Raw genomic sequence first — 12,784 nt, forward strand, 5'->3', positions numbered from 1 at the left:
TTAACAGAGTGGCTGTGTGCTTCAAACCTGCGCTTCGTACCTTTCCAGATTAGATCTGCCCACAGACTGGGTTGTTTCAAATCGCTTCATAAAACTTATTTTTTATTCACTGGCATTCAGTTGAGGTTTGATACTGAACTTTTGTGATGTGATGTTTTAGCTTTATTTTATTTTCGTTACTTCATTCAGTGATTTTATAGTTTTTATTTGCCTTGTACAGCAGTGTGGTGCAGTTGCAATCTGTTTTTAAAAGTGCTATATAAATAAATTTGGCATTGACATAACACACGACACTAAGGTGCACTATGGGACACAGGCGGGGTAGCGTGACGATGTGAGCAATGCTTGCTGGAACAACTTGGGCCCAACTACAGAAGTGAACAATACTTGGACATTTACTGCCTATATAGCCATTATTGTTCACCATTTCATGGAAAATTTGTTTCCTACTAGGTGATCATCCACACTGCCACAAGGCGAAATGTTTCAGAAATGGTTTAGAAACAGCTTTGAGCTTGGGTTGCTAAATCTGTCCACGTCAATCCATTCCACCTTCTTTCGGATGTGTTGAACAAACAAGTCTAGTTCATAAAGGCCCACATCCCATCTTACAAGACTCCTGCTAACATCTTGGTGCCAGATATCACAACACACATCTTCAGGGCCAGAGAGAAGGCAATGCCTTAATGGTTAGGGATTTGTTAGGCTGCAAGTAATTACCACCACAAGGCAGGTGGTCGAAATATTTTTTCTGACTGACATATCCTCAATAAATCCTCCTGCAACAGCACTCCACATCATGATGTCTGCAATAAATGGCTACAACATTTTGTTAAAAATTTTGTTCCAGCTCAGTGGGAGGTATTTTTTTGAAACAAAAATGTATTTGTCTGCATGCAATTTTTCTTTTTTTTTTTAACTTGGAAGAAAAGGATTTGGCTATTTTACTGTATGTTTAAAAACTATTTCCTCCAGAATCCTCAAATGACTCATTTCTGGAATTACTTTGCACTTTGGCTCCAGGAAATAGAACGTCCCTTCCATTTCCCAAGGTGTTCACACTTGCGTGCTGTTGTTTGTACCAGTGACTGCGGTCCCGCCAGACGGTTTAGAAATGCATCCGAGGGATAAACTGAACCTGTAGTCTCACAGCTCTTTTTAAATATTTTGTTGAGGTCTTTGATATTTGTTTTGATTCTCCCATGATGTGAGACAAACAGACATGGATGTTTTTTAGAATCCACTTCATTAAGACACAAATCATGTCAGAGTGGAAACTTCTCAAATTGTGACCTCATTTTCTTGGATTTTCCAGAAATATTTAAATGTGATATGTAAACGTAAGCCCCATCACAAGCACTATAATTTAGAAATAGAGGTTTGTCCATAAACAACTGAAATAAAAAGTCCGTTATGAGTAATTGTAATAAAGGGTGTTTACTGTGTCATAGAAGTCAGCCTTTAATGTTGTCTTTGGCCACATCATGAAGTAAAAGGAGTTTCAGATAACTGAGGCAGTTTTTAATTATGTTCCTCACTTGACACTGTGTGAAACTGCTGCACTCGATCACGCCAGTAACTAAACGTTTTGCACTGCTTAAACGTTATTCCTTTGAGCCCCTTCATGCTTTGGGTTTGCTGTTTGAACACGGAGAGTTTCCTGAACCACTTCACGGTACGTTCGGACCACTGCAGTCATTAGTTGGCAATGTGGGATCTTTAAAAAGAGAGTTTAGAAATACTTCCCAGTGAGCCTCCCCTCAAAATGAAATACAAGACGCATTACAATCCACTCGGGCGGGTTCGCGTTACAAAGAAAACCTACAAAATATTGTTTGATTTGGAATGAAGATAGCATCCAAATGAGTCATATCTTTTGCAGACAAAATTTGCGTGCGTTGGTGGAAATGGGTTTAATGCATCTTTATTTCCCCCTAGTGTCTGAAAGTGGAAAATACATAGGATGATTTTAATTTTAGTTATTAAGATGCATCACATTGCCTTTCTTTTCTGTGAATGATGAGTATCTAATTTACTTTTCATTTCATAAACTTTTCTCTCTTTTTTTTTTTAGCAAAATCTTCAGTTTGTAAACTTTACGTAAAATGTTGCCAAGTTATTTTCATAACTATTCTAAGCTATTTGAATATTTCAGCAGACGTTTACCGATCATAATTTCCTTAACAATTTCGTTTAATAAAAATCAAAACTCAAGAAAAGAAAAAAAACACACAAAAAAACAGCGCATATCCTGCACTTCGACTCGTGCCTTTCCTGTGACCAAATAGAGCCAAAGCAAAGAAGAAGAAAATTTGCAGAAGTCTCACTCTGTTATTTTTTTTCCGGACAAATAAACATACATCAGCAACGGAAAACATTGCGAACTTTGCATAAAAACATGGAACTATAATGTTAATCAAACGCTATACACTAAAAATTACCTAACAATGTAATAATTAAAATCAGTTGGTGGGTCAAATGTAAAAACAGGGGTCATTTTTGTTTTCTTTACAATAGTTGTTATTATGGCGACTTCGGATTTCCGGAGTAAATACGCTTCAGTTACAGAAATAGACAATCTTTGTTTGATCCAAGCGATCTGGAAAGTAACGACGTCCGCGCACGCGGACACGGACGTCTTTATATTTTCAATTCAGGCGTGGCTTTTCAATGGGTGTGGCGGCACATGTTGGGAAGTGTTAACAGTCACCAGTCAGTGGGGTGATGAACCCACATCACGGTGAAGTAATCATGACATAAGTCTGAAGAGGAAAAGCTGAAAAATCCCGGTGGCATAAATCTTCAATGATTCTTTTGTATTGTTTTTGGGAGTGGAAGGTCTCCGAGGCAGGATTACTGGAGGGATAGAGGGGCATTTGTTTGTTTCACCTGAAGGTGAGATTCATTCAGGACAATTTATAAATAAGTTTTTTTTTTTTTTTTTTTCTTTCTTCCCAGACTGAGATATTGAATATTGGAATGCTCGTATAAACAGAGGTTGTTTTGTAAACCATATCCGAAACAGATGTTAAACTTGGGTCTCTGTCCAGGCAACAATAACAGCAAGTGTTTAAACAATTTTCCCTTAAGGAAATTACAAAGCCGCACAAAAGTTGTTAGTTGCGTTCACGGTTACAATTTCTCATTCCATTCCAAGTCATGTGTTCTCTTCCGAGCAAATGTTTGATCTGTAATTGGCTGTTAGGTCACGGCTCAGTTGAAATGCTTCATTCATTAAACAAAGCTGAAAGAAACTTTTTATGAAATAAAACGGCAGACAGCGCTTTGCAATAGTGTTCACACTTATTGAACTTTTTCGCGTTTTGTCACATTGCGCCTACAAACTTCAGTGTATCTTATTGTTGTGATAGACCAACACACAGTAGTGTACTGCTAAAGTGGAGGAGAAAGGATGCATGACGTTTCACAATATTTTTTTAATGCAACTTTGAGAAGTGTGTCGTCATTAAATGAGTGAGTGCGTTATAAAACCATCTTTCCCTGCAGTTGCAATTGCAAGGTCACAAATAGCTCAAGCTCTGTCAAATTAGTTGTAGAAGTCCAATTGGATTTAGGTCCAGAGTTTGACTGGGCGATTTTAACCGACAAAATATGCTTTGATCTAAATTATTCTATGGTTGCTGTTGCTGTATGTTGTGGGTCATTATGCTGCTGGAAGCTGAAGCTCCTCACCAGCCTCAAGTCTTTTGCAGCATCTAACAAGTTTTACTCCTGGATTGCCCTTTATTTTTTCCATCCGTCTTCCTATCTGGTCAGATTTGTTTCTCCATAAAGAAGAACATCCTCACAACATAATGCTGCCACCACCATGTCTAAGGATGGTGGTGACAATGGTCACTGTGGTGTGCAATGTTGGTTTTTCACCACACAGCATTTCTGCGAGTATCCAAAATGATAACTTTTGGTCTCATCTGACCTGAGCTCCTTATTCTGCATGTCTGCCATGTCCCCTGCAAACAGAACTTCTTATGGCTTTTGTTTAACACAGGCTTCGTTTTATTGCTTCTTCTTCTAAAATGGTCAGACACATTGAATGCACAAATAAAGAAGATCTGATCGTGATCAGATTCTCCCACTTGAGCTTCAAGAACTTTGCAGCTTATCCACAGTTCCACAAATCTATTGGCTGCTGCTTTGATTTACATAGATTTAGCTCTGGATATTGCTTTGTTAATTTCTGAAAGCAGTTATTTTCACTGTATTATTTTACGAAGTAAAGAAAATAAATTGTAAGGAAATTTTAAAGAAAAAAGTATTTGCACCTCAGAAGAATGAATTATCTTGAGTTTGTCACATAAAATTGAAATGAAATACATTGAAATCTGTGGTTCTGATACTTTTGCAAAGCATTATGTGCAGCGATGGCCTAGAGAACCAGCTGATAGTCTTTTATGATTAAAAAAAAAAAGGAAATATGTTGCTACATAATTATTTTTGTTTTAAACTTTTTCTCTTTAGCAGAAGGATGGGGCTGCTGCAATTTTTAAAATCCCAATTTTTGTGCCACCTGATCATGTGCTATGTGTTCCTGGTGAGCGGACTTATTGTCAATCTGATACAGATCTGCACCTTACCTCTGTGGCTGGTCAGTAAGCAGCTGGCCCGCAAGATAAACATCAGACTGGCCTACTGCATCGCAAGTCGTAAGTACTGACCTCCCTGCAACAAAGATGATACTGTAATGTGTTTTCTGTTGTTTCTTTGTTTGCTTTGCTTCTGGAGGAAGAAGCTGATGTTGCAACAAGTGAGGTAAAAAATGCAATGCTGCACGAACGTTATTGTAAAAGTTTAAGGTAGCTTTAAGAAGCAAGTACACTGACAAGACAATGTTGGAATGAAATCATTAAAGTTATAACAATATACATAAGTCCTGTCCGGGAAGATTTGCATAAATATTTCTGTGCAGAACCTTATTGTGAAAACATATTTAAATGAAATTCAAGATGCACAAGATGAATGAAAGTAGCCAACAATTAATTAAATCAGCTTCCTCATCAAAATGTTTCTGCAGAATGCATAATTAAACATTACATTTAATTAAAATGATTAATATTTAACCCCCTCCATCATATGTCTTGTTAAATTGTACACCTATTTTTGCCTGTTTGTGTGACTGTGTCTCTATAATCTTTAGAGATGGTAGCTGCCCTAGAGTGGTGGTCTGGGACAGAATGCACACTTTACACCGATCCAAAGCGCTACCCACTCTATGGAAAAGAGAATGCTATTGTGGTCCTAAACCACACTTTTGAGATAGACTTTCTTTGTGGCTGGACCTTCTGTGAGAGATTTGGAGTTCTTGGGGTAAGGCGAAATTCTGCTGAGAACCAAAAAGTTTGTTTAAAGTTCTGTGTTCAACCTTAAACAAAAATATTATGCTGTAAACTTCCAGAGTTCAAAGGTTTTGGCCAAAAGGGAGCTGGCCTATGTTCCAGTGATTGGCTGGATGTGGTATTTCCTCGAGATAGTTTTCTGCAAAAGGAAGTGGGAGGAGGACCGGACAACTGTGGCTCAGAGCCTTCAGAAACTGCGGGATTACCCTGAAAACTACTGGGTGGGTTTCAGCCTGGGGGGGATGTTTTTTCCCAGCTCAAGATGACACATTAATATCTTTCAATCAGGAAATGTTTGGGAAATGCCTGAAAACATTTTTTTTTCTCCCACAAGTTCCTGCTTTTCTGTGAAGGAACACGTTTTACCCCAAAGAAACACCAGTTCAGCATGCAAATAGCTGAAAGCAAAGGTTTACCTAAACTCAAGTACCATCTTCTTCCCAGAACCAAAGGATTTTATGTAACTGTCCAAAACCTCAGGGGGACTGGTGAGTATCTGGCAGCAGTTTTCTTTTTTTTTTTTTTTTTTTTTTGCATGGCGTCAGAAATGGCCATACTGCAAGCCTTGTTTGAATGTGGGAAAAGCCAGATAAATGTGCAAATGAGTCACCTCGTCTAGTGAACTGCTGCTTTGTGCTTCCCTGGTGCAGCTGCAGCTATTTACGATTCAACACTAAACTTCAGGAACAATGAAGTACCAACTCTTCTTGGGATTATTAATGGAAAGAAATATCATGCAGATTTATATGTCAGGTAGGTCAAAATGATGTATGCCTGTGCAGGGCAAGATTATACCTTTATGATTCCTGTTTGGGTGATTGGTGGCCTGTCTCCTTCCTGTCTAATGTAGGAGAATTCCTTTAGAGTCCGTTCCAGAAGATGAGGCGGAGTGTGCCGCCTGGCTACACAAACTTTACCAAGAAAAGGTGAGTGCTAGGGATTTAAAAAGAAGACATAAGTAGGTTAAAATACATGTAGCTTTAGTTGGAAAGTAATATTCAGATACATAGTATATGCCTATAAACCAATGAATCAGATATGTTTACAGTATTATCTAAGAAGCTTAAAGGTCAGCCTGTCCTGTTTAGTGCTTTTATGCTGTTGTTGTCATTATTGTTTTTGATCCTAAACAAAGGCTTGACTCAAATGTCATTCAATCAGAATATTATTGATCAAATTATCATCAAAGTAGCAATTTCTTTTCTTTATTCAATTGGAATATTTTACTTCAATTAAGACATAAATGCACCTACGTTTTCCAGAATGCTAGTTTTTTGGGAAATCCCTACACATCTTGGTACATCTTGCACATCTTGTAAATGAGCGTCCATCACATAAGATTCCAGTAAACAATAATAAGATATTAAGTATTGATATCGATATTTAAACAAAAGGGGACCAGGTTGACATTTCAGTTGATATAAGAAACTACGAGGCATCTGTGATTCTGCTGTATTGCCCGATGTGAGGCTCTAAAAGAAAAGAAGTGATCTTTTCCTCTAGTTCTGTTCACAGTTGATTCAAAGTCAGACAAAAGGAAAGGCAATTCAATACAGAATCTTATAGATTATGCACAAAAAAAATCACAGGTTATGCATTTGAATTTAAGAAGGTAGACTTCTTTATTTAAAAATAGAAGTGCTTGTTTGTGTAATGATTCCACATGCAATAAAGTCATACTGCCTGTATTAGACCAACTCATTAAACAATAACTAATAAAAAAGACAATCATTGTGGAAAAAGAGAGTTGATGTATCTAAAATAGTAGTAGTTATAAAAAATAATAAAAAAAGCTTTTTCCCCCTGGGATTTTTTTCCTCTCCATCTGGAAAGCTTTTTAGAAAGGGTGGTCAATATGAGTCATTAAGGTTCAGTCGAAATCTCTCAAATCTTTTCACAGGAAGGCCATAAAAGCAAAGACCTTTTTTTGACCCCTGAATACTCACAGGAGCATGTTGCAGACTAAGAGCAAACAATTTCAAATCAAGTTTTCCACCACAAAAATGTAGAATGGGTTCAGATAAAAACTTTGAATCGGGGAAACAAATGCTTAATTGTAAGAAAGCGGATGATGACAACAAAAACTTCTGCTGTAACATGATGGTCTGTAACGCAACTCAAAATCTACAGTTTGGCTGTCTCTCATTGGCATTCAGGCCAAAACAGCTTACGACCAAAACAGTTGGGCAGGGTTTGTGCTAAGACAAACCCATGAACATGCAACATGGCTGTAAAAACAACAGCTATTTATTCTACCAAGATGGCTCATGTCGAGCTGTGTTTCTGTGTGAACAGGATGGCTTTCAGGAGCAGTACGCACAGACGGGGCATTTCCCTGGCCCCATCATGAGCCCTCCACGTCGGCCATGGTCCCTGATCAACTGGCTCTTCTGGTCCTGCGTGGTCCTTTACCCTCTAGGTCTCCTAATCGCCCAAATGCTCAGCTCTGGATCAGTGCTCACCATCGTCGCAGCTGTGGTTGTGTGCTCTGCAGGTTGGTTTCAGACCTTTCCAGACGTAATCTCAATAGATTAGGTTATCGACAAACATTTGGTTTAGTCATTCAGTAAAAAAAAAAAACATTCTCTCAAGACTTCCTGTTTCTTGTACAACTTTTTCTACAACACATTTTCCTTCCACTCAACTATCCATTGATATATTAAGATTCAACACCCTGCAATGAGCCAGCTTCTTTAGCATTCAGTTTTTGCCTGTCTGGTGACCAATTGTAGCAGTCAGTTCTCCTCACAATTGCATAGTGTATAACATAGCCTTTGTGTAATTAAGGTGTTTTTGTTAAACTTAAGTAGTATTTTCTAATTTTCTAGGAAGCTTAATCTGCTTTTTCATTTGATGTCAGCCATACTTACTTAAATAACTTGGTATATATTTCACTCTGTGTATTTAATCCAAATAACATATGAATTTCACATTTTTAAAAAATATATAGATTTTCTAATTTATTAAGTTGTACACGTTTTCAGAATTTAGTTGTAGTAAAGAATCTCTCAAATTAACCAGCTCTTTTCTGTTCAAACATTTTGCTAGCAGCAGATTTGACATCCCCCAGTGTAAGTTCCCATTTTTTGTAAATATTGATGTCTCTGTATGCGGAGCATGTTCTTAACAACATTCAGGCATGTGTTTATTTCACAAAGTAAAATAGTCATCCATCTGATTAAGGAGTAAACCAAAAAATATTTCTGTAACACCATGAGCTCATGAGAAGGATGTTGCTGCAACATTTTCACAGTAAAAGGAATGCTCTTCCCAGTGTTACTGAAATTAAAATAACAAACGTTCAGATGTCAACTCGATATTAAACATTTGATGATGTGACTTGTTAAAACAAAAATGTCAGTGTTAACACAAGTGACAACTAATTTAATACTTTATAGGAACAAATTAAGCCATCTAAATCTCTTGTCAAGGGAGAGTTTTGGAAATATTCATTAAAAATGCATTTTCTGTGGAAATAAAAATATTCTTTACAAAATCTGTTGACACTGACCTGATGCAGTAGCATTATAAATAAGCTCTTTTTTTTCTTACAGTGTCAATGGGAATGCGCTGGATGATTGGCCAGACTGAGATTGACAAAAGCTCAAACTATGGGATTAAGGCTGCTCCTCTAAACAACAATTAAGGATTTCTGCTGTCTTCCGGGCTGCTTTGTGGAGATTCACAGACTTGGAAGCTGCCAGACGCATAAATGCTAGGTGAACAGCAGCTTGACTGGTATAACAAGTATAGGCCTGTTTCATGGCCAGGCTTAAGGCTGTGCTAAAGAAGCTAAAATGGAAGTTGCAGAAGTGGAAACATGGTGTGGGTTAATTTATGAGTGGGAATATTTTAACAGTACCAAGGAGATATCTTCACTGAAATTTGAAATTGCAATAAGTCAAATGTAGACTACCTCTTCGACTGAAGTGTACATCAAATGGCATTTGTACTTTGAGATAGTGATGCAATGTTACATGTTAAATGTTTCTTGTGGAGGTTTTGTTCAGCATCAGTGGGCCTTTTTCTCTTCATTTTTTTGTTCTTGCTCCAGTAAAATCAGCCAACAGCATCAATGCTCCCCAAAGGCTTTGAGTTGACACTTGAACCTAAACAATAAAAATGAGAATCAAACTCAACATGCAAATGCAGTAGATGCTCTTATAGCTTTTTCAGCTCGACCTTATTTTAAGACGTATTGAATTTCAAAAATATTAATAAAGACTTCATTTTTGTTGAAACTACAATTTGTGCGTTTTATTAGAATTTTATGCAGTAGACCGCACACGAAAGGTGTACTTTGATTGGGACATTCTAAAACACGAATATGCTTTGATCTGTTATTTTTCTTGGTGAAAATGTAACTAAAATGCATGTACTGGCAGGTCAAATTGATTTCATTCTTGAACTGTTTTCGGGAGCCATAAAATCACTGTTGAGCTGCTCTTTTGACTTCCCTGATCAAAGCTAGTTTATTACCGGTCTGGCTGCATGTTTGGAGTTGCCATCCTGCCAGAAAGTGAACCACTGCCTGCTGTGTGATGTCTAACAGGTTTTCTCGTACGATTGGCTTGATTCAGCTGTAAGTTTGGTTTTCATTAACTGCAGTGTTTATACCGAGAAAACATAAAACACCCACGTTTACTCATTGTGATTGTTGAATGCAGTTGTTGTATGCTAAAATAAGCCTCACATTAGCATTGGTTTGTTTATGGTTAAAACACTAGACAGTTTGCTTAGAGCTTACAAAAGCGTCCAGGATTGCACAAGAGTCGAGTTGAGTCAAATGCAGTCTGTGGTTTAGGGAGGGTAAGGTGTTTTTTTTATTATTTCTTTTATTTTGTTGCCATTGTTGAACCTTACTCCCAAGTGCAAGGGCAGTGGCATGTCTGGAGATCGTTACAACTGAACAGTCATCATCACCAGAGTTTTTATTTCTGAAACACTGTTATTAAGTCCTGGTGGGAAGAGCTGATGACAAGCCTTAGAAAAACACTAAGCAAGAGCTGAATGTTTGTTGTGGGAGTGAATCCTGGTATCACTTCTCTTAGTCAGGCGTTTGTTATAAGGAAGTGGCTGTCTTACAGGTTTTTGTAACATGAAAGCCCTCCAGCAACTGGTGAGCTCTCAGTTTAAGTGCCTCCTACTTCAGTAGTGGAAAAATCTTTTCCTGTAACTCAGGTGATGCTTGTGGGTGAGAGGTGCGGATATCTGTATTACTGACTGTTAATATTTAACTACAGGTCCCAAAACACTCATTTGTCCTCTTGAAGCTGGAGTTGGTCAAATTGCCCTAAATTCCGCTGGACTTGCTATAGAGCGGTGGTTCGGATCTTTAATTTCAGGTAATATTTGAAACAGCTGTTGAATCAGTATATTCAACAGCTGGGTTACTCTAAGAGAGTCAGATGGACTTGAAAATATCAGATTGTGATGATGGTGTTATTGCTTTTCATCAAAGTGGCCTAAAAATCTAAGAAAAATTGGAAGTGAGGTCAAATTACAGAGAAGAAGGGTTCCGAATATTCACTACAGCCCAATCGACACAGAACCATTTCTTGTTGACTTTGCTGCAGAATTGCATTGCTACCAATGCAGAGTTTATTCAACCTTCGATCAGAAAGTGCAAAGGTCTTTTTCTTCTTCTGATGAGTCATTCTTTCAATTCTTAGGAGCATCTGAGAAAATCATTTGCCTGAAGTGGAAAAAGTAGGTTTGACCTCAAAACCTGTTGTGCCAAATGTGAAGCATCCTAATAGAATCTATCCGACGAACACACACAAAAAAAACTTCCTTAAAAAGCAACTTCTTCCAACAATTCAGATGCAATAAGATGATCTGGGACTGTTTTATGAGGGAAAAGTGATAATAAAGGCGTTCAAAGACCATAGAGCAGTAAAATTTTGGAACATTGCCTGGAATTGCTCAGATCCTAACGTCATTGAGACATGCGATTCATAATCAGTTTTTATACATATAAATATAAAAAACTGAGCTAAAATGTAAGGCAAGGTTCAAATAACTGATTCCATTTTTACTATTTCGTAGTAACCAAAACATTAAGAAGCCACATTTACGTGAGATCTATTTGATCAGATCCAAGGCTCTGTCACTATCAGTTAAGATGTTAAAGTTCAGATAAAGACTGAACATGTATTGTTTTTTCTGGATGAGTTGCTAAGAGATAGTCTTTATGCTCGAAATAGAGTATAGCGGCACAGCTTAGAGTTATAAAGCTGCATAAACTGAATAAACCACAAGGCATTTGAAGTGATTGTGTTCAGCTGTTTGGTCATAATACACAGAGCTAAACTAAAATATATCAGTACTAACACTTCACGCACCGACATCAGGAAGAGGTGTGGGGGATGATTTAGGCTTGTTTTGGAGTCATTGCACCATGGTAGCTAGCAGTTGTCAAAACAATCACGAGGGAGTTTTTTTTTTTTTTTTTACACTAAAATTTTCCATCGTCACATGAAAGGCCATCTGTCCATCAGGTGAAGCCTTTTAGAAAGTCAGGGCAGACAGAAAACAGTGGCCCCAAGCACAAGATTACAATTACATGATTGGAAAAGAAAAAGAACTGAGGTTTAATGCAAGGATGTCTCCAAAGAGGAGACGGGGGCAATAGACATCGCTTTTATACTAGATCAATTCGGCCCACAATGATTCTGCTAATGCCTTGTCTCATGGTATAAATATTATATTTAAGGTGGTGTGCAGTGTTAGTTTTCAGTCACACATCTTGCACATAGGGTAGAAAGTTCCAATTTTGGTCTCATCTGACAAAAAAATTGTTTTTCCATGTGATGCAGTTTGTAGTATATAGTACGTACTTCTAATGGATTATTTTGTTCCTAGTCTTCTATTAATTCCAGATTTATAATCAGTCGTCGTGCTGTCTACAGAATCTTTGAAATGCATTACCATGAGCCTCCTTTCTAATTAATCCTGTTCTTGCCAAAGCCTGTAGGATCAGGTGTTTGTCACTGCAGGTTTGCAGTTGTGCCAAGCTCTTCTCATTTTCACATGTAGATTGAACAGTGCTTTGTAAGGTTTTCAAGGCATTAGATATTACTTTACAGCCCAACAATGACTTAAACCTTTTCACAATGTTGGTCCCTGTCCTGCAGGAGTGTTTTTTTGTTTGTTCACTAGTGTTTTCTATGAAACCACTCAGGTCCTTACAAGACAAATGAATTTATAGTTTTGTAACTAGCTGATTTCCAAGGAAAGTCAATTTGACTTAACAGTTTACAAATTCCTTTCCAATGTTTGCACAACTCAAAGAGTGTTTTTCAGGATTTGAGTCTGTTTAGATGGTTGATTCATTGAACTGTCAAAAAAATGTAAGCTTGGTGGAGAAGTTTAACTTTGTATTTTAGAACAACCATATATGATAATTTCTAGTCACAATGACTTCAATT

At 37.5% G+C, this 12,784-nt stretch overlaps 1 protein-coding gene across 3 annotated transcripts; it reads left to right on the forward strand.

The window, feature by feature from the left end:
• Window positions 1-2,676: 2,676 nt before the first annotated feature.
• On the forward strand, window positions 2,677-9,601 carry agpat4 (1-acylglycerol-3-phosphate O-acyltransferase 4). 3 transcript variants are annotated; one of them, XM_005807633.3, is made up of 9 exons: window positions 2,677-2,895; window positions 4,483-4,664; window positions 5,156-5,325; window positions 5,414-5,575; window positions 5,689-5,842; window positions 6,005-6,107; window positions 6,205-6,280; window positions 7,650-7,848; window positions 8,909-9,601. In XM_005807633.3, the coding sequence occupies exons 2-9, from the start codon at window positions 4,487-4,489 to the stop codon at window positions 8,998-9,000; spliced, it is 1,134 nt and encodes a 377-aa protein (XP_005807690.1). In that variant the 5' UTR covers window positions 2,677-2,895; window positions 4,483-4,486; the 3' UTR covers window positions 9,001-9,601. The 3 variants fall into 3 exon arrangements, with proteins under 3 accessions (XP_005807690.1, XP_023183074.1, XP_023183075.1); XM_023327306.1 differs by having other exon boundaries at window positions 2,678-2,895; window positions 4,480-4,664; XM_023327307.1 differs by having other exon boundaries at window positions 2,680-2,895; window positions 4,583-4,664.
• The last annotated feature ends 3,183 nt before the right edge of the window (window positions 9,602-12,784 follow it).

This window comes from Xiphophorus maculatus, chromosome 22, assembly GCF_002775205.1.
Source record: "Xiphophorus maculatus strain JP 163 A chromosome 22, X_maculatus-5.0-male, whole genome shotgun sequence".
Classification (NCBI taxonomy): domain Eukaryota; kingdom Metazoa; phylum Chordata; class Actinopteri; order Cyprinodontiformes; family Poeciliidae; genus Xiphophorus; species Xiphophorus maculatus.